This window comes from Gopherus evgoodei, chromosome 1 (genome assembly GCF_007399415.2).
Source record: "Gopherus evgoodei ecotype Sinaloan lineage chromosome 1, rGopEvg1_v1.p, whole genome shotgun sequence".
In the NCBI taxonomy this organism is placed as follows: domain Eukaryota; kingdom Metazoa; phylum Chordata; order Testudines; family Testudinidae; genus Gopherus; species Gopherus evgoodei.
This window is the reverse complement of record NC_044322.1, coordinates 344071480-344093459: the sequence shown is the minus strand read 5'-3', so window position 1 is coordinate 344093459 and position 21980 is coordinate 344071480. Positions and strand designations below refer to the sequence as shown.

Here is a 21980-nt window from a genome sequence, read left to right as displayed (position 1 = left end):
AGACCTGTTTATGATGCACATTCAGGCAGTATGTGTCGTTCTCTGGATATCATTCTCAAACATTTCAACAAAATCTGTCAGCATTTGCTTGCTTGTCTTCCCTTTGAAGAAATCTGTACATGAATCACCACTTATGCATGTGAATTTTAAAAGTATGCAATTAACTGCTGTCAGGTTGTTAGACAGTCTGATCATTGTGAACTGACCAATTCATTTTTACACACACAGTATTCTTTTCTTTCCATGTAGTGGCATCTTGTTCTTTTTCCTCTACTCACTTGATTAGATTTGTGATTAGGGTGCTTCCAGGAAACAATTTCATAAATTTATTGAAAGAAATTCCAGTAGTAAAAAAAATCCCAATTTAATTACTGAATTTTGAGGTACCATTAAAACATAAAATTGATAGTGTGTATTATTTTAGCTCAAATAATTAAGCTATGTATCTGGCAGTGAACCTAGAGCTATCATAGTTTATTGGTACATAACTTAATTTCAGAAAAATAAAAATATTGTCACTTACACCACTACTGTAGCTTGATGATTATTCTGACCACACAGCTATTTTGTGTGTTATAAAAGACGCATACCATTTTAGCTTTATTGAAAGTGGAAACAACAATAGGCTAGTAAGTACTTTTGCTATTGTATGGATAAATAAGTTGCTATTTATTTTAACCCAGGCTCTAGCCTGTAGGTTCTACCAAAATATGAATATTTATTGATAATCATCAATACATTGACCAGTCCTGATCATGGGAAGACACCTAAGGCAACTGAAACTTATTTTTGAACTACTTTTCTTCACAAGAAAAAGGCTGCTACATGAGCAGAGTAGAGATCCATGAACGCAATGTTGGCTGAAAGTGATGAGGCACAGTGGCTAACCATAAAAAGTCGTCATTTGGCAATAGCTGGCATACAGTGATGTTAGATAAAATTTGCATATATTTAGAATAGGAAATAACTAGAGTAAGCATGTGATATGTGGTAGCAAATGGTGACTTTTAAATGCAATGGTAGAGGTGCCATTCAATACAGGATGATTTTTCTCACACACAAACTTACATGTCCCATGAATTTTTAGCCACACATCAGCATCCACTCCACCCCTCCTGCAGACACAGGCACCACAAAATCTGATATTGTTCAAATTAAAATGTTCCTGACATATTTGTCCTTTTCCTAATTTTAACTATCTAGTAATCCCATTCTGTCTCTGTCAATCTGGTACCAAAGTAGCATATGTTAGATACAAAAGAGTAGATTGAGACTCCAGTAAAGGATTATATGGACAGTGCAACTGAATGGAGCATCCAAGGAAAACAAAAAGTGTATGTTTAGCACCCACCAGTAGGCAGCTTCTCCCCTCCACCCCGGCACTTCCCGCCTGCCGGCAGCCCTGCGTATCAACTCCTCCCACTGAGTTGTGGGGAGGGGGAGGAGCAGGGATGGGGAGTGCTCAGGGGAGGGAGTGGAACTGTGTGGGAAGAGGTGGGGTGAGATGGGGTTAGGGGAAGTAGTGGAAGGGGGCAGGAACTGGCGTGGAGCGAGGCTTGAGCACCCCTGGGGCAAGGAGGAAGCCGGCACATATGGCTGGAGCAGTTTGGAAGAGCTGTGATTGTGATATGAGGAAATCTGGTGACTAGTTTGAGAAGCATCATAGAGGTGTGATTGTGCTATGAGGAGATCTGGGGCTGAGTCCCGTTTCCTCTCCCCCCACCCCCATGTGTATGATCAAAGGAAAGAGATTTGTACGTACCTTGAGTTTCCAGAGTGCATAATTTCACTACCGAATTGTGTAGCATGTGCAAGTAACAGTGCACTGGGGTTTTATTGCCAGGGGTATTATAAATAGTGGGGGGGGGGAGATCTGAGCATAAGTGCTGGGTGTGCTGCCACACCCCCTGCCTTGAAGCAGTTTCCATTATATACAGAGTTTACCATTTGGTTCAATAGCTTTCAGCACCCCCACTATAAAAATAGTTCCAGCACTCCTGGATATGAGTGCAGTCTGTGGATTTAATGTTGGCTAGAGGGAAGTATAGGTTTAGGTGGTATCATGTGTCAGGGGTTCTCAAACTGTGGGTCTGGACCCCAAAGTGGGTTGTGACCACCTTTGAATAGGGTTGCCAGGGCTGGCTTAGACTTGCTGGGGTCCGGGGCTGAAGCCCGAGCCCCACTGCCCAAAGCCAAAGCCTGATGGCTTCAGGGGGCCTCAGGTTCCAGGCCCTGTGGCTAGAGACTGAAACCCTTGAGCTTCAGCTTTGGCCCCCCTGCCTGGAGCAGTGGGGCTTGAGGTTTATACTCCCCACCCTCCAGGCAGTGGGGCTTGGGCAGGTTTCGGTCCCCTCTCCTGGGGTTGTGAAGTAATTTTTGTTGTCAGAAAGGGGTCATGGTACAATGAAGTCTGAGAACCACTGTCCTGTGTGAAAATGTAAAGGGCTTGTGAACAGGTCTGAAGTGGTTATTAAATTTTCCAAGTGTGGTATTCTGTTGGGGCAGTAGGCTCAGTGTTAAGAGTGTAGGGGAAGCGTAGGTGGCACCTCACCATTTTAGTGAAAAGACGGAGCGGGATTGTGTATGTTCTGGGTGTATTGGGGCATCATTCAAAGAGGGCAGAGTTAAGATTGCGTGGGCATTTACCTTAAACTCTGTATTTCCTGGTTTTCAGAAATTTGAGTTCCGACATTCTGGAAGGGCACAAGCTCTCACCACGCAACCGTAACTCTGTGGTAACAAGCTTTGTGCCATTTAATTTCCTAATTACTTAAGCAGGGAAATGTTTGTTGTTAGCAGTTGGTGTTCACTTTGACAGTTGTAATCCCCACCCAGGTTTTCAGCTGATGTGCTGCTATGGTTAGGTAATAATTAAAAGAACTAGCTTTTATATAGTGTTTTTCATTAGCTAGATCTCAAAGAACTTTACATCACCATCCCCATTGTACAAAGGGGAAACTGAGGCATGGAGAGGTTAAGTGATTTCCCCAAGGCCACCCAGGATGCCAGTGGCACAGCTGGGAATAGTCCCAGTCCAGTAGTCTTTCTACTAGGCCACATGATTGCTTATAGAATTTCCTCTATGCCCTTCCCTCCTCCTGTACATTTTGTTACAGTGGAGTGGAGGTCATGGTTGTCCTTTGAAATGTTTGCAATGTGTAATTGCTTACATGGTTGGTGAGAGAAATTTCATCCATGGTCTGTGTCCCAAGCTTTTGGCAGTTTTATAGTATGGCAGTTACAGTAACTTTCAACAGGTGAGAAGACTGATATGTCTCTCTCCTTCTCCATTCTCTGCCACATGTAGCGCCACTCTCCCAGCCCGCCAACATTTCCAGCTCCCCCTCCCTTCCCATTAAGCCATTAGTTGGCACTGGAAAAGCCACTAATATCTAAGTTGCTCCTTGCTGTCTCTTGTCCCATGCAGCTGCATACACATATCCAGGCAGCAGTTTACCGGAGGCCTGCACACTACCTTAGTTGTGTAGCCTGAGCTGCACACTGAGCACAGACCTTTACTCCCAACACTAACTGTCCTCCAGCTGGGACTCCTCCCCCTTGCTTCAGCCCGGCTTCCCCAGTCATATCTGAGGTACACGCAGTCTGACCCTCCTCCAAACTAGGCCTCTCCCACAAACCCCTGTCCAGCCCCTGATCCCAACACTGCACAGGGATGATGTATAGCTATTCATTTTCCGGATTTCAGATGTATAAATTTGCATTACCTTCAGTCTCCCCACCTCAGATCCCAGCTCACATGGAGGGGTAGGGAGAGGGGCTTAGACACTGCCTGAGGAGCAGGATCCTCCAGAGCACACAGTGGGCAGGGAGAGGAACTGAGACCCTTATAGATCCCAGCATGCAGACCCCTAAACTTCTCTGCTATGCTATATACTCTCCAACCCCTCCCATCCTCTCCTCTGCCACTCCCCCTAAACCCTCCCTCTTATTTGAGTCCCCCAGCTCCTCTTCCCTTCCCTAGCGCCCATTCCCATTTATCCCCTACTCTATAATATTTCCCATCCCTTGCTGCAGACCCAAGTCCCCCACCCCTATTACCACCTACTGTTGCACCCCAATCACCCCTCCCATCCCAGTGAGCATTCGCATGTGTAATTTATTTTCTTTTCAAAAATAGTTTGAGCCTTCTGAATATTCTGCTGTACTCAGATTACATTTAGCCAAAATGATTAATAAATACATTAAAACCTTGAGAATGGCAGATTTTTCCCCAATGTTTACAGTTCATTCTCAGATTTCTTCCCAGGGTGGGTTCACAGTTCATGGTTGCAGATTTTGAGAGATGTTAAGTGGCCTATTCATCTCAATAAGTTTCATCTCTGAAAAAGAATACCCGATGGAGATGAATACAGCCTGAAACAATAGCTATGTGATCTGTGAACTGCCACGGCGTACACCCAGCAGGGAAATGTGGAGCTGACAGGTGCCCCAGCCCATATTCTGCCCCAGTTCCCATCATTCGCCCCCCCATCTCCTTTCCCAGTGTCCCACCCCACCTGCTAGCCCTCATCATCCCTGATCCCCCAAACCCTCCCCTCCTATTCCCACCTACTCTTCCTCTCCTAATCACCCTCCCCTCCCAGCAAACATTTGCTTGTGAAATTTATTTTCTTTTTTAAAAGAATAATTTCAGCACCTTCAGCTGTACTCATATTACATTTCCCCCCTTGACAGAAGCAGATTGGAGTAATATCCCTGCTTTTTTGTTTGTTTGACTTCAGATTTCTGCTCTAGGTAGGATTTGAACTCTCATTGCCAGGGATGATGCTCAGATTCAGTGACTGTGCCACGCCCACTGAGTGACTAAGGTCCTATGTTGAAAACATAGTTTTCCAGATAGCTGGCCAGTCTCACTGCACATGCTCAGTGTAATTCATTAGGTGTGATATTAAGAATGTGAGATTTACAACAAGCCTAACCGGAGAAGCACAATCTTTTTGAAATAACGTTTTGATTTTCCTTCAAAGGGCTGGTAGATGCCATGAGCTCTGCTGGGGTAACTTTGAGTGCTGGGACTCTGGTGCAGTGATCTGAGCCCTGGGTTGATTTCCATCTGGGACCAAAAAAAGGTTGCCCAGAATCACTCAGCTTTAAGAAAGGCGGTAGGGACTGTATTTCACTAGTCCTTTGGTCAAATGTTCCCAGCTTTGGGTCACTAATAGAACCCTAAACCACCCAAATTTTAATGCAATCTGAGTAACCATGTAGATTTCAGAGCACTCAGATGAGCTGAGATTTAGACAGAAACCTTTAGTCTGAACCTTAATTATAGTAGAGCTGTTGCTCTGTTATAATTATTTCAGCACTGAACTATCTCATTTATCTTTGTAGGAAGACAAATTGCAGCCTGGTATCACCTTTGATTGATCTGAATATTGCTCTAATTGATTTTACTTTTTAGTAGAATGGTGATTTCCTATATCTGCTCTCATAAACAAATTCCATTCCTTTTGTGTCAATAGTAATTGAAGTTTTCTCATGTCATCACTATTTTTTTCTCTTTCTAGGTGATGTCATTGTCTATATTAATGAAGTTTGTGTCCTTGGGCATACTCACGCAGATGTAGTCAAACTCTTCCAGTCAGTTCCTATTGGTCAGAGTGTCAACCTGGTGCTATGTCGTGGATACCCTTTGCCCTTTGATCCTGAAGATCCTGCCAACAGCATGGTGCCACCACTTGCAGTAATGGAGAGGCCTCCGGTAGTGGTAAATGGAAGACATAACTATGAAACTTATTTGGAATACATTTCTAGGACCTCTCAATCTGTTCCAGATGTAACAGATCGACCACCACATCCCTTGCACTCCATTCCAGCAGATAGTCAGCTTGATAGCACATTCCCACCACCTGTTCATGATGATAATGTATCAATGGCTTCTTCTGGGGCCACCCAAGCTGAACTCATGACCTTAACCATTGTGAAAGGGGCCCAGGGCTTTGGCTTCACTATAGCAGACAGTCCTACAGGACAGAGGGTGAAGCAAATTCTAGACATTCAGGGATGTCCTGGTTTGTGTGAAGGTGACCTTATTGTTGAGATCAACCAGCAGAATGTACAGAACCTGAGCCATGCAGAAGTAGTGGATATACTTAAAGAATGTCCTGTTGGAAGTGAAACTTCTTTGATTATCCATAGAGGAGGTAAGTCTAGAAAGTCTGTACAATTACAAAAATGTATGTGAACAGTTCTAAACGATGAGAACTACTTATCCTTGTGTGCTGGATCGGAAACGGTTTGTTCTGGGAGGAAATATCATTTATTCTGAAAAAATTGTGTATATATAATAAGTACTGTAGGCAAAATGTAATCATTTATTACATCCTATTCTATGTTTTGAGGCTCTAAGCATACATCAAAATCTCCCTCTCTGTATAAGTGTAACACACTCTCCAAGGCATCCCAGGACCTTTTAGCATTTAATAGGTTGCATGATGGTTGCCTGCAAGCTCTTAGGGTATGTCTACACTGCAATAAGACATCGACCGCTGGCCCATGTCAGCTGACTTGGGCTTGCAAGGTTTGGGTTGCAGGGTTATAAAATTGCAGTGTAGACATTCGGGCTCAAGCTGTAATGTCTACACTGCAATTTTATAGTTCCATAGAACCAAGCCCTGCGAGCCCAAGTCAGCTGACATGGCAAGCCATATGATGACTAGAGAGCAAATGTAAAAAATCGGGACGGGGGTGGAGGGTAATAGGTGCCTATATAAGAAAAAGCCCACAAAATCAGGACTGTCCCTATAAAATCAGGACATCTGGTCACCCTAGCTAGCCGTGGGTGTTTTATTACAGTGTAGACATACCCTAAGAGTCCCAACGCAACCCAGATTTGTTAGTTAAATCAAGGAGATCAAAATCGGAACACGTGAATTTATCAAAACTTAAAGCTACACTGTCAAGTTTGCTAGGCCATTTGACCTAAATTTTTCCTTCTTTGAAAAACTGTTGTAAATGGTTGTTTATTTTTGCCCCAAAACTAATAAGTCAGTGTGTTTTGTGTCTATTTAAAAAATGGCTTCTAGCAGCCCCATGTTCATGAGCAACCCTATTATACTAAACCTGTGTATGTTCTATTGGGTTTGAGAGGATAGAATAAGGAAACAATAGTAAGAACCAGTCCTTTGTAATACCTGTATGGTGACCTTTAATTTCTTTACTTTTAACATTTTAGTATAGCAGATTTTTTTTCCTGATTTGTTAATCTTAATGATAAACATCCAATGGCTATTTGTAAAGATGTAAACTGAAGACTAGGAATGGTTCCTTTAATTAAAGTACACCACTGGAAATGATAGTACTTACTCTAAATTAGTAATCCATAGTCACATGTCATTAGATATACATTACTCTGTGCTGCAAAACAAATAGATTAATGAAAAATATATTCATCACTTTCTTTTTTTAGAAGCGGGAGAATGAGAAGTGAAATAAGTATTAATGTATGCAAATGACAAAAGTGAACATAGTTAAAAAAACTTAGAATTAGAATTCCAAGGTCTATAACGCCTAGTGCAAATCATGCCACAGAAACCTGATTATTTTTTCTCAAATTACCAAATTAATGGATGGAGAAAAATTAGGGAAATTTAATATATGTAGGCTTCAGCTAAGCAGTTGCTACAGTATACCTCTCAGAATCATCTATGAAAAATTAATTGCCATTAGATTGAATATGACATCTATTGCATGGAATGAAAATTGACTGAAAGACTGAGCAAAAAGTAATGGTAAATAGCGATATATGAACTTGAAGGGAGCAAGTGATGACCAGGAGGTGTTATAGTAGTTTGATTTAGGTCTTGTTTTATTGAGCATTAATAAACTGGAAGAGTTGGGGTAAACCACACATTGTTTTAAGTCGCAGATGATGATAAATGAGGACATATTGGGTAGTGAGATATAGTATAAAGGGAACTAGAGAGGTTAGAATTACAACAAAAAAGGATTTAACATGGAAAAAATTCAAGCTAACACTTCTCTGGGGAAAATTATCCAAAATGTACATCTTCAAAGGAAGAAGAAAGTGGAATACGGTGATAGTGAACAGCATATTAAATATGAGCTTATAATGCAATTTAGTGGTTAAAACCTTCAAAGGCAATACACTGTGGCCCATAAAGATGTTAGTCTCTCTCTCTCTCTGGAACTTCCTCTTAGACTTGGTCTAAACTAAGCTGTAAGTCAATCTAAATTATGCTAGTTAAGTAAAATAATTCAATTTGACATATCTTAGATCAACTTACAACGGTATCTACACTATGCTATGTCAATGGGAGATGCTCTCCCATCGACATGGCTTCTGCCTCTTGTTGAGGTGGATTACAGACATCGACGGGAGAGTGCTGTCCCATCGACTTAGCGTGTCTTCACCATACCCACTAAATCGGTGCCACTGCATTAATGGTGGTGGTGAAGATTTATCATGGTCATGAAGACATGCCTTTAATCATTGCTTTGACAAGCATTCATGCTGTCATCTTTTCTTCTTTCTATCAAGAGCTTGGCAAAGCAATGATGTAGAAGAGGACAACTGTCTACAAGTACTAGAAAGTGAACAGTGATGAACACCAAAGAGGGATAGGAGTTTTCAGCATAGTACCAGAGATATAAGTAGAAGTCATGGGTCAAAATAAAATAAATGAGAATTTAGGCTGAATGTTGGGAAATACTTCCTAGTGCACATTGATTCTCAAAAAGTCTTATACAGGAAATGGTGATGTCCCCTATTGTTGTGAGTCCTCCAAAGCAAAAATGGACTAATTTAATTTAGGGAAAAATCTTCTAGCAGGAGGATTATAAAATGTTATATTCTAACGGAAATGAGAGAGAATGTTTCTTGAATAAAAATCTGTCTTTCCACCTCTTTGTTATCCCAATATGAACAAAGAAAGAGATTTTGTGACCAGTTCAGATAAGATAACCTCAATATGAAACACAGCCCTAGAAATATTTATCTAAACCTGCTATGATTCTAAAATATTTCATCTATGACATCGATGAAAACAAGTTACACCTCTTCATTACTTTTTATATGCCATCTTTATTTTTTTATTTGGGTGCATGATGACAGTTGAAATGTGGCCTCATTTTATTTCATTGTTCTATGCATCGTGTCTTTAGCGTCTCATTTTTACAAAGACTAAGCACAATGTATTATTCTTATTTATGTTATTTGCTGGAGAATAGAGGTTGTGTGATGCATATTGGGGGTTTTATCAGTTATTCCTGCATGTTGACCTAAGGCCTGATGATATGATGCAGTGGGACAAGTCCAGTTTCAGAAGCAACTTGTCTCTCACTCTCTGGTCAAAAAATCTTATCCTTATTCTTATGTGAAAAGGGTGGACACTGCTTCACAGATATATTCATTACAGGCATCTTCTGGTGGGTCATTCTACGGCATTAGCAAAAGCTGTTTGCCCTCAAGCTTAGAAGATCAGTAGCATGGCCATTTAACAAAAATAATTAAGGGGGGGGGGAAATGGGACTTCCTTTGGACCAAAAGTGAGGGTGTGTGAAACAAGTCAAAAAGAAGCCAACGTTTGCCCAAGTGAAGAGGAGGAAGAACTCCTGATTTTTCTGTGTGTTCACCTTATTACTTCTAAAGCAGCATTAGTAATTCATCTGTTTGTCCAATATTGTCATTTCACAGGTTGGCTACATCTCTAGAGAAAATGAGATAGACCTACGCCTGACTTTTTCCCAAAATACTAATAGGTAGCCAAGTCAGCACAAGCCCACACCAGCTAATCTAAGGAGGTGTTGTGGTGCTCAGGGAACACAGAACTTTTTATCAAGTACAGTAGGCAGCCCAGCTGAGCTCCTTCCTGCCTGCAGTTAAAGCTCCTCCACTCTTACCTCCTTGCCGACCAGTTTAGCTCTGATTCTGGCTGGCCAATCTCCCAAATCCTTCCTACACTTACCTCAGAAGAGCAACCACTCCCTTGTCTTGGGGCAGGGGGTAGAATGTCATCACCTGACCCATTCCCTTGATGAGACATAAAAGAAGATTTGAGGTTGGGAGAGAGAATAATGAAAGCAAAAGAAATAAAACTTGACTTGGAGAATTAAAATTATGGTCCCCATCTCCTTGCTGGATGGTGAGGGAAAATTGGACATCCTCTCTTCCGAGACACAGAGGAAGCAGGTTTGTATATGTATGTGTGTAAAAGTATGGCAGAGTGAGGCCTGGTCTACACTACGGATTTAAACCGATTTTAGCAGCGTTAAACCGATTTAACGCTGCACCTGTCCACACAACGAGGCCCTTTATATCGATATAAAGGGCTCTTTAAACCGGTTTCTGTACTCCTCCCCAACGAGAGAAGTAGCGCTGAAATCGTTATTACCATATCGGATTAGGGTTAGTGTGGCCGCAAATCTACGGTATTGGCCTCCAGGCGGTATCCCACAGTGCACCATTGTGACTGCTCTGGACAGCAATCCAAACTCGGATGCACTGGCCAGATAAACAGGAAAAGCCCTGTGAACTTTTGAATTTCATTTCCTGTTTGCCCAGCATGGAGCTCTGATCAGCATGGGTGGCGATGCAATCTCAAATCCAAAAAGAGCTCCAGCATGGGCCGTACAGGAGATACTGGATCTGATCGCTGTATGGGGAGACAAATCTGTTCTATCACAGCTCCATTACAGAAGACAAAATGAGAAAGCATTTGAAAAAATCTCCAGGCTATGATAGACAGAGGCCACAGCACAGTGCTGTGTGACAAGCGTAATGGAAAGCCAAAGAATCAAATGGACACTCATGGAGGGAGGGAGGGGGTACTGAGGACTCCAGCTATCCCACAGTCCCTGCAGTCTCCAAAAAGCATTTGCATTCTTGGCTGAGCTCCCAATGCCTGTAGGGTCAAACACATTGTCTGGGGTGGTTCAGGGTATATGTCGTCGATTTACCCCCCTCCCCCACCGTGAAAGAAAAGGGAAAAAAATCATTTCTTGACTTTTTTATATGTCACCCTATGTCTACTGCTTGCTGCTGGTAGACGCGGTGCTGCGACAATGAATAGCAGCATCCTCTCCCCTCTCCTCCCCTCCCTTCCCTGGTGGCAGACGATACAATATGACTGCTATCCATTGTCATCATCATCCCGTGAGTGCTCCTGGCTGGCCTCAGGTGAGGCCGGCCGGGGGCGCCTGAGTAAAAATAGGAATGACTCCCGGTCATTCCCAGTAGATGGTACAGAACAGCTGGTAACCGTCTTCATCATAGCAGCTGGGGGCTGAGTTCCATAAGCCCCCCTCCTTTCATGTCTAAAGAAAAGATTCTGTACTGTCTGGACTATCATAGCAGCGGGATGCTGGGCTCCTCTCCCCCCCACCGTTTAATGTCCTGCCTGGACTATCATAGCAGCTGGAGGCTGCCTCCCCCTCATTTTATCTCACTAAAAAGTCAGTGTTTCTTATTCCTGCATTCTTTATTACTTCATCACACAAATGGAGGACACTGCCATGGTAGCCCAGAAAGGTTGGGGGAGAAGGGAATCAACGGGTGGGATTGTTGCAGGGGCACCCCCCATGAAAGGCATGTAGCTCATCATTTCTGTGGGATCTGACACAGAGCGGCTGTGCTCTCTGGTTCTCTGATACACTAGTTCTCTAGTACACTTGCCCCATATTCTAGGCAGGACTGACTCTATTTTTAGATAAACCATAAAGGAGGGATTGACTCGGGGAGTCATTCCCATTTTTGTCTTTGCACCCCCGGCCGACCTCAGCTAAGGCCAGCCAGGAGCACCCATGACAGCAGCAGACGGTACAGAACGACTGATAACCATCATCTCATTGCCAATTTACAGTGGCACAGCAGATGGTACAGAATGACTGGTAACCATCCCTGCTATCTTGCAATGGCAAATGAATGCTGCTGTGTAGCACTGCAGTACCGCATCTGTCAGCGGCATCCTGTACACCTACGGTGACAGTGACAAAAGGCAAAACGGGCTCCATGGTTGATGTGCTATGGCGTCTGCCAGGGCAGTCCAGGGAAAAAGGGCGCGAAATGATTGTCTGCAGTTGCTTTCACGGAGGAAGGAATGAGTGACGACATTTACCCAGAATTACCCGCACACTGTTTTTGCACCATCGTGCATTGAGATCTCAACCCAGAATTCCAATGGGCTGGGGAGACTGTGAGAACTATGGGATAGCTACGGGATAGCTACTCACAGTGCAATGCTCTGGAAATCGATGCTAGCCTTGGTACATGGACGCACACTGCCGAATTAATGTGCTTAGTGTGGCCGCGTGCACTCGACTTTATACAATCTGTTTTACAAAACCGGTTTATGTAAAATCGGAATAATCTCATAGTGTAGACATACCCCCAGTGGAGACAATGGAGATTGGAAAGTGAGTAGGAGAGGGAGTACGGGAGAGACTGGGGAAGGAGAGAGAAAGCAGTGAAAGCAATGACAGACAAAGAGGGAAGTAAAGAGAATGTGGGAGAAAGAAAGAAGAATATTGAGAGACCATGACAAAGAAGGGAGAGAACACAGAGAAATAGAAGAGAGAATGAACTATTAAATCTGCAGAAAAGTTAGAATGAAGGAAAAGACACTGACAGGGCAAAAGATTTTTCCAGGATACATGAGAACAAAGAGTAGCTAAAAGGAAAAGCAGAAAAGGAAAAGAAGGGAAGAACAAAAACAAGACAGAGTAAGTATTTTATTCATTCATAGATATTCTAATACAAAAATACCAAAAATCTTGCCTGATTCTATTTCTCTATATAAACACCCATCTGGCAAATTGAGAGGAATCCGGTTTTGTGGGCTGCACAAAAATTATTACCCAGAATGCTTGCACTGACCCATCCAATTTTGCTCTGCCGCCTTCCCTTCCCCATTCAGCTCACACCTCATGCTTCTCCTCTGTAGCAGCCTGCATGGAACATGGAGAGAGGAGCTCAGATTGCAGGAGGGAAGCGTTCAGAGGAGGCACCCAGATGTCAGTATATGTGCACATGGATAGCATCTTAGCTTCCGCTCAAGCATCTGTGTAAACAGTTCCTAAGACAGCGCCAGCATAGTTTTAAAAGTGCAAAGTCTTTTCATGATATTATCCAGTACACAGTACATGAAATATAGTGGCAGCGGTTAGTGAAATGAGACCTACAGAAAGGAAGAGTGTGTGATTAACAAGCAAACACAGTATTTGGAAACAGCAAACAGGTAGGAAGGAGGGACTGAGACCAACAGGAATGCTGATTTTCCAGGGGGAAAAAAGCCTTGCACAAGCATGGAAGCAATAGAAGCAAGAACTTTGTATACATAGCTGACTGTGCATGATAATGATGAGAAAATTATATATAGATATATAATTGAGGGGAAGGACAAGAATCGGGTGCCAGGAACAATGATGAAAACACTGGAACAGCTGATAAGAGTATTTGATGGGTACTGTGACCTCAGCCAGAATAAACTTGTACAGAGATACTCTACTTTTAACTGAAACCAACAAGTAGAAGAGAGAATAGATACTTAAGTTACAGAACTGAGAATTCAGACATCTATGTGTAACTTTGGAGACACTGAAGATTCCCTAATTACAGACAGGATCATTTGTGGGACACATGATTCCATCTTAAAGGAGAGATTGTTGCAAGAGACAGCTCTAAACCTGGAGAAATGCCTCCCAGATGGCAATGGCTGGTCAAAAGTCCATGGAAAGGCTCGTAACAATAACAGATGCTAGTGCAAAACAAGTACATAGGCTCAAGCTAAAGGAACCCAGGAAGCAGGACAGAGACAGACTGACTAAGAATGCAGGCAACATGTTGCAGTGTAGATACTGTGGAAAACAACATGAAAAGCATAAAGAAAAATGCCCGACCTGTGGGCCAGGGGTCAGCAACCTTTCAGAAGTAATGTGCTGAGTCTTCATTTATTCATTATAATTTAAGGTTTCGCGTGCCAATAATACGTTTAAACATTTTTAGAAAGTCTCTTTCTCTAAGTCTATAATATATAACTAAACTATTGTTGTATGTAAAGTAAATAAGGTTTTTAAAATGTTTAAGAAGCATCATTTAAAACTAAATTAAAATGTAGATTCCCCAGACTGGTGGCCAAGACCCGGGCAGTGTGAGTGCTGCTGAAAAATCAGCTCGCATGCCACCTTTGGCACGCATGCCATAGGTTGCCTACCCCTGCTCTGGGCAATAGTGCAAAAGGCATTAGAAACAGAACCACTTTATGTCCCAATGCTGCAGCTACCCCAGGATGGAAAATGCAGCAGTACATGCAGTAACTCAGGACCTAGAGACTTCCACTGAACAGGAGGGTAACTGCAGTGTGACTTTAGCAGATCCAAAGACTCTCATTGAACATGCACTGCAGAAGAAGACTGCCTGGCCATTCCACTGCTTATTTGCAACTGCTATTAGATCAACAACCAATTCAATATTAGCTGGATTTTGGAACTGGCTGAAATGTAGTCCCAGCAACACTGATAAGCATCAATATTAGACTGGAGAAATGTGACCCAGTGCTGGTGATGTATCGTGGGTTTCTTATTAACAGTCTGCATTTGCCACTGACCTCAGAATGGCTTTATTGTACAAGAAATGTTATCACTTAGAGTTGATAGTTCATACACAGGAGTTTCACCCACTGCTGGTCAGCAGGGCAGTGCAAGCCATGGATTTGATCATAATAAAGCAATTGTAACCAGCTTGTGCTCTGCTAGTCACAACCAACTGTGGTGACAGACCATGGGAAGTCCACCCTTAAGGGGTCTGACAGACAGCAGCCTCATGGCTCCTGACTGGCTCCTCACCCTATATAAACCTATGTGGCGTTCCAGAAAGTGTCCAGGCAACAGCGAGGATCTTCTGTAGCTACCTTGGCCATTCCTGCTCCTGAACTCCTGACTTTGACCTCAGCTTGATTTGGACTTTGCCTTCTGACCCAGACCCTAAAACCTGATGTGGATTCTCATCCTTGATCCTGACTTCCCTGACACATTGATGCAAAGCCAGAAGCCCATAGCATTGTACGGGTGAGCTCTGATAGATACAGAAAGGGGATATGCTCCGACAGAAAAGGAGCTACTGACTGTGCTTTTTGGAATGGAACTATTCCATCAGCTCACCTTTGGGCACTAGGTAGATGTGTAGTCTGATCACAAGCAGACTCCAGCACTATGGGGCGATGATAGGTTACTGCCCAGCAAAGTCATTGCTGGTGGCAGATACACTGAGCAGGGCATACCTGGTAGAGTACACCACAGACTCTGTCTGCTGTTCCACAGAGCCATCTGTCAACATGCTACAATACCTTCTCATCTCTGATGAGAGGCTCCAGGCAATCTAATACAGTGCCCAAAAGGAAGGGTACTACAGGCAGTAAAACATTTCACACTTGAGGGTTGGCTGGTGACATAACCTTATTCCCAGATTCTGGACCTTAGCGTCCAAAATTTGGGGGTTAGCATGAAAACCTCCAAGCTTAGTTACCAGCTTGGACCTGGTACTGCTGCCACCACCCAAAAAATTAGAGTGTTTTGGGGCACTCTGGTCCCCCTGAAAAACCTTCCCTGGGGACCACAAGACCCAAATCCCTTGAGTCTCACAACAAAGGGAAATAATCCTGATTCCCTTCCCCCCTCCAGGTGCTCCTGGAGAGATACACAGACACAAGCTCTGTGAAACTACGCAGAGTGAGTCCCCCTCTCCGTTCCCAATCCTGGAACAAAAGCACTTTCCTCTTCACCCAGAGGAAATGCAAAATCAGGCTAGCAATCCAACACACAGCTTTCCCCTGATTTCTTCCTCCCACCAATTCCCTGGTGAGTACAGACTTAATTTCCCTGAAGTAAAGAAAAACTCCAACAGGTCTTAAAAGAAAACTTTATATAAAAAAGAAAGAAAAAATACAAATGTTCTCTCTGTATTAAGATGATACAACACAGGGTCAATTGCTTAAAAGAATATTGAATAAACAGCCTTATTCAAAAAGAATACAAATTAAAGCACCCAGCACTTACATTCATGCAAATACCAAAGAAAAGAAACCATAGAACTTACTATCTGATCTCTTTGTCCTTACACTTAGAAACAGAAGACTAGAAAATAAAAAGTACTTCTCCAAAGCTCAGAGAAGCAGGCAAACAGACAAAAGACTCAGAGACACACTTCCCTCCACCCAAAGTTGAAAAAATCCAGTTTCCTGATTGGTTCTCTGGTCAGGTGTTTCAGGTGAAAGAGACATTAACCCTTAGCTATCTGTGACAGCTGGATCACAAGGAGCAAGCGCCAAAGGGGGCATCACTCTACTACCAGATGAGGGATAAACTGTGTGTGCAAGATGGGGTTCTGTTTAAAGAGGATTGAGCAGTAATCTCAGCAGATTTAAGAGCTGATATCGTGAGACAGATACACAGTTCACACTTGGGGATAGAGGCATGCCTGAGACAAGGCTGGCGGTGTATCTATGCCCAATTGAGAGCATACATGGAACAGTGAGATGTATGCAAAGGGTACTGTCTCCCCTTTGAGAAGCATTTCCAGCTGGGAGCAAGGTGACAACCAATCAGTGTTGACAGAAACTCCATGCTGTTTCTTTCCTAAAATGTAGATTTTTGCCTCTACCCCTTTCCTGCCAAAGAATGGCCACTTAGCACATGATAGTCCATCAGCCTTGTTTACACCTGGCTGGTTCATCAGCTTGCCCTTTGTGTCTGAGGAACTGGTTTGGCCCCTCCCAAGATTTATCTGGAAAACATACTTTTAGTCATGATTTCAACTTAAATTTATAACTTCACATATGATTCTGCTTTGCACATTTTGCCATGATATTATTGATCAACTAATTATGAGTTTTTAAATGATACCGCATAAGACATGTCTTGTACAGAAATTACTACAATAGTGTGTAGAGTCTGAACACCGGTATATTTTGTCAGAGAAATAGGATATCTGGACAACTCTCAGGTAAGAACCATGATCAAGAAACCAAAGATGCATTTTGCAAGACATGTCATAGCTGATATTTTCTGCTCTGACAATGAGCCACAGTATGCTGCAGGAGACCTCAAACAATTCAGTGTCAAATGAGTATTTACATACAAAACTATCTTCCCCTGGTTACTCACAAAGCAATAGGAATGCGGAGTCTGTGACAGAGACAGCTAAGAGACTGATAGCAAAGGCAAAACAGACAGGAAAGGATCCCTATCTGGCAATGTTGAACCATCGTAATACACCCTGCCAGAGACTAGAGAGTAGCCCAGCACAAAGATCTGATGGGGCAGGAACTACTGACAGTGCACAGAAGCAATTAAGAAAGCACCCAGCTAAGCAGGCAACCATTTACAACAAAGGAGCCGAAGACCTCAGGCCATTTATGCACAAATAAGCGGGACTGGGTCCAATCACCAAATAGCCACATAAAGCAATGGCAAAAGGCAGTCGTCCAGCCTGCGGTGCAACACAAGTCATATGAGGTAGCTACAGACTCAGGACAGCAGTGGAGACCAAACCAAAGCCAGTTGTAGGCAGACAGAGTCCAAACAGATGGACAGGGACAAAGTCAGGACCAGGAGAACATAACAGTCTCAGCCATCAGTTGGCTTGACATAGAAGAAATGTAAACAGAGGATCATCAGGACAGCACCCACGAGAATGAAGGCAGCTGTAGTGTGGAAGTAAGTCTCCTACCAACATCCGTAACACAAAGAAGAAGTGGAAAACTGGTTCAAAGACCAGCATACTTGAAGAACTATGAGGCCTAACAGTCTACAGTGGGATGGCAGAAAAGGCTACCTACGTTTCTAAGGTGGGCTATGTACTAATAACCTCCGACCCCAGCAAGACAGCAAGTGCATGTACAAAAGGTACAAAACCAGAAATTGTTAAAACCTTCACAGAACTTGGAGGGAGGACCACAGGAGGGAAGAGTTTGGAGGAGGCAGCAGGATGTCCAGGTACACGTGGATAGAATGCAAGCTGCAGTTGAAGCAGCCCTGTAAATGTTTCTCTTAATAAATGTCAGTTTACTTATACAAGTATGGAGCCTTTCATATGATTATCCAGCAAGTGGAACATGAAACACTCTCCATTTTTTCATCTCACTGTTCCAGTTTTCCAGCTCCATTCTACTTCTGCCTGCCACCTGTCCAGTTCCATGCAATGCTCTATTATTACCCCTCAGTTCATTTGCTCTCTGGGCCCAAGTCCTTAAATCTACCCCTGGAAAAAATTAAGATTGTATATATGAACAGACATTTTTAAATTTCCCATCTCAAAGTTATGAGCTTTTATGTAGCACCTGAACGTCAACAATTTCATCCTCATTAATTCTATGCCAAACAATCACTCTTTCGTTGGTTTTTGTTTCTCTGTTTGCAGGAGGGAAGGTTATGATTGTTCTCCATAAATAAATTTTAGTCAGTAATGACAGAGAGATTTCACAAGCAAACGTTTTCTGAAAGGGTTGCTCTTAGGCATACTGTACCATCAGCTTCATTTACTTTATTAGCTCACTCACCCTTCTCTACCTCCCTACAAAAAAACAGATGTCTCTGACCATGGTATTTTCATGTCATCCCTTTTAGGGCCCACTCATATTTCCGATAGTATTTCCAGAAGTAAAACCTCTGGAAGGCTTTTAGGAAATAAAGTTACCAGGCTAAAAATACTGACTTGCTGACACTTGCATATTATTCCTGGAAGCACTGCATTCTAGATTCAGTATTTCCAGTAAGGCACCTCATATCTCAGCAAGCACTATTGTGTTACCTGCAGAGGCATAAGGCTAGTGGGTATTAAATATGCAGACACCTGTCCTCATAACCTTCAGAGTGTTTAAGTCTTTTTAATACTACAAATTGAGGTCGTTTGTGAATGTTTTGGATTAACTTGAAAGAAGTGTTAAACATCTTGTTATTTGGTATATCAACCCAGTTTAATAAATATTTTACAAATTACAGCAGGTAAAGTCAAAAATGGGTTCTGTCTCTGGGCTGGATTTTTTACAGGAAATATCTGAATCTTATTAAGAAGACAAATGGTAAATTCTACTTGGGCAACAATCTCAACAGACTAATGCGTGGTTACATGTTATTTGTTACTAACGTTGTATGGTAAAACCCTAAGAGAGAGAGAGACGTGGCAGGGACACAATCACCTAAAAGTCACATTGAGACTTTTATGTCTTTTATTCCACAGTTCAAGTAGCAATAAAACTGTGCGTTTGCCTTCATATTTCTGAATGAGAAACCATAGACTTTTTAAATGAATATAAAGCCCTAAAAAAAAGTAGACATCAGTAATAATTAGCAGTATTAATGGAAGTGATATTAACGGTGTTACATCTCAAAGTAATAGTATTATGGGTGTACCTCATTCTCCTTAATAACGTTCTTTCACTGTGTGGCACATTTATGTATACTTTTACAGTGCATTAGATAAATCTTTTTTGCATATATGCATAGAAGATTTTTAATGAGTATTATCAGGCATTTCATTTCAAAAGTTCTTTTATTATTGGTGGAACTCCTGTCTAACACAGGCTTGGAAGATCTGTATTAAATGTGACTGGTTCTTTCATTAAAAACTTAAGGGAACAGTTATCATAGAGATTTGTGTGCCTAATTCTTGTTAACATTAATGGGAGTTACATTTGCTCATTGTGTGGAGAAACAGGTCCCTTTAGAATATCTTCTAGTAAAAACAAATATAGGTTTACATAAGTACATTCTCATCTTGGCACTTTTATATTGAAAGAATTAAGGATGCCATTAAATCCTTGTGCCCAGGATGAGAATACAGTACACAATTTGACTTTGTTATTATTAATACGCCTTCATAGTCATTTTCACAAATCATCAAGTTTCATTACAGAATTACAGTCAATACTTGCATTATATAGAATCACTTCACTTTATCTGCAAATAAAATGCAGCATCCTCTGCTGTGGGATACAAGAGTCCATACAGCACTACACAACAGTTTTAGGATAGCAACTGAAGAATACCTTATCCATTTGAAGTAGCAAAGGTATATAGATAGGCAGAACACACTTGCCTACATTGGAGTTTGGTCAGGACACACGAATCCTTGCGAAAAATGTTGTAAGGACATGGTTGGGGCCTTTGTTATGTCTCATCTGAAAAATTGCACCTTCTCTAGACCAGTGCCCCAGGACCTTACTCAGAGGTAAGAGTGCTACTACTGAATCACCGATGCTGCTTCCTGAAGCAAGTAGTTTTTCCCGGGAGGTGTCCAGTCTAAGCACTGATCTAACCCATACCTCCTTAGTTTATGAGGTCTAACAGGATGCCAGGTGGAATGTCTGCAGAAAGAGCCAATTCATTAAAAATACAAGAGTAAAACAGTTTATGCCAGTGTACTATGGTGTGACTAAGATTAGTCTAATTATGTTGAACAATTTTTCTGTCATTCTGCATGGTATTGTGTAATATTTTATTAAACTTCGGTTGTTGGGTTTGAAAATACAATGTTAAAGTACATTGTGTAGACATTGTGGCAGTGTTTTGTAATACAGTGCAATATTTTGTAGAAATATAGAAATAAAGTAAGCTAATACACTATAAAACAAGTGAGTACATTATTATGACACAGGCATAAGATACAGTATTGGGGAATGAGAAATTGATGTATGTTCTAATTATTACTTAAAGCACTTCTAGACAGAACAGCCTCAACCTCTTGGATCAGACTGATTGTCATTATGCCAAGCTGCACCAACAAAGTTAGCTTTTTAGATCTGACATCTATCTTTTACCAATTCACCATACAGCTGCTTTCCTTGCAGGAAAAAGCTTTATGTTCTTAAAAATGAAGACTGGCAGTAACAATGGGTGTGCCACCCTCTGACAATATATAACACTTATATTACTCTGCTTTAAAAACAGTAGCATGCCTCTGTTAAACAATGCTCTTCACAAAAAGCCCCAAGGTGACTTACAGTTCAAACGCAATAAAAAACAACAAACCTACACCTTTTCGGCATCACCCTTACAATTACAAAATAAAAGACATCTATTCCATAATTGTCAGGTGCAGATACTGAAAGTTGGAATATCAAGTTTGTTTCAATGATTTTTTTAAACCTATTTCTGAAAAGAAATGAATTGCTGTCTGGTGCATGATTTCTCATGATTTGAAACAGCATTTCAGTACAGTAGACCCTTGATTTTATGAACACTAATCTTACAAATGACCAGTTATACCTGAAGGAAAAAAAGCCACATAACAAAAGTGATACCGATGAAGGCAATCTCAACATCCTTTCACATGCCAATGCCTTCAGTGAATTTGCAATCACTTTGCAGTGGTTTGAAGGGCAAGAAGAAAGCAGGGCAGTGCAACACACTGCTATTTATGCACTGTGCCTCCTGTAATTTTGAGATGGTCAACTTTTCCATTTCATGAATGCCTCAATCTCCAATTAGTTTGTAAAATATGAATGCTACTGTATGTAAAAGGTTAGGAAAACATACACTGCATGCTGCTTTATTGTTTGGTGATTGAGAGAGATCCTCACTTGAGTTTATTTTGTAGCTTTCATTGCCTTGGGCTTGCAGAATACAAGCCTTTGTGCATAAATGTAAGGGGATTTCTTTTTAGTTTACATATCAGTTTCTATTTAATGGGACCTGTGAAATAATTGTCTCTTAAGCAAGAACGTTTAAGTTAAATGGAGAATGTTTAAAGATCCAGTGATTAAAAAAAAGAAGAGAAATCAAAGATTCAAAAATTGTCCGCATGTTTAAAGGTTTGAAAAGTGACTTTAAAATGTAGCATGTCATTTTATTAAAAGGAAGAAATAATTTCCATTTCTGCAGTGAGATTTTTTTTCTCCTAAAAGACTACTTTGTTAATATCTAGGGAGGAAAAAAAATCCATACGGTTTTTCTGAAGAGTGAAAGTAGCTTATGTTAAATAATACATCAGGGATTAGTTAGTATCTCAG

At 41.7% G+C, this 21980-nt stretch overlaps 1 protein-coding gene across 15 annotated transcripts in view; it reads left to right on the top strand.

The window, feature by feature from the left end:
- MAGI2 (membrane associated guanylate kinase, WW and PDZ domain containing 2) overlaps positions 1 to 21980 on the top strand; it is a 1169121-nt gene that overhangs the window by 984584 nt on the left and 162557 nt on the right. For 14 of the 15 annotated variants that reach the window (XM_030558726.1, XM_030558640.1, XM_030558551.1 and 11 more), the window contains one exon: positions 5529 to 6164. The exons of the other annotated variant lie outside the window; for it this stretch is intronic. In XM_030558726.1, coding sequence (XP_030414586.1) covers positions 5529 to 6164 — 636 coding nt within the window. The remainder of the gene's footprint in view (positions 1 to 5528; positions 6165 to 21980) is intronic. 15 annotated transcript variants of the gene reach the window in all.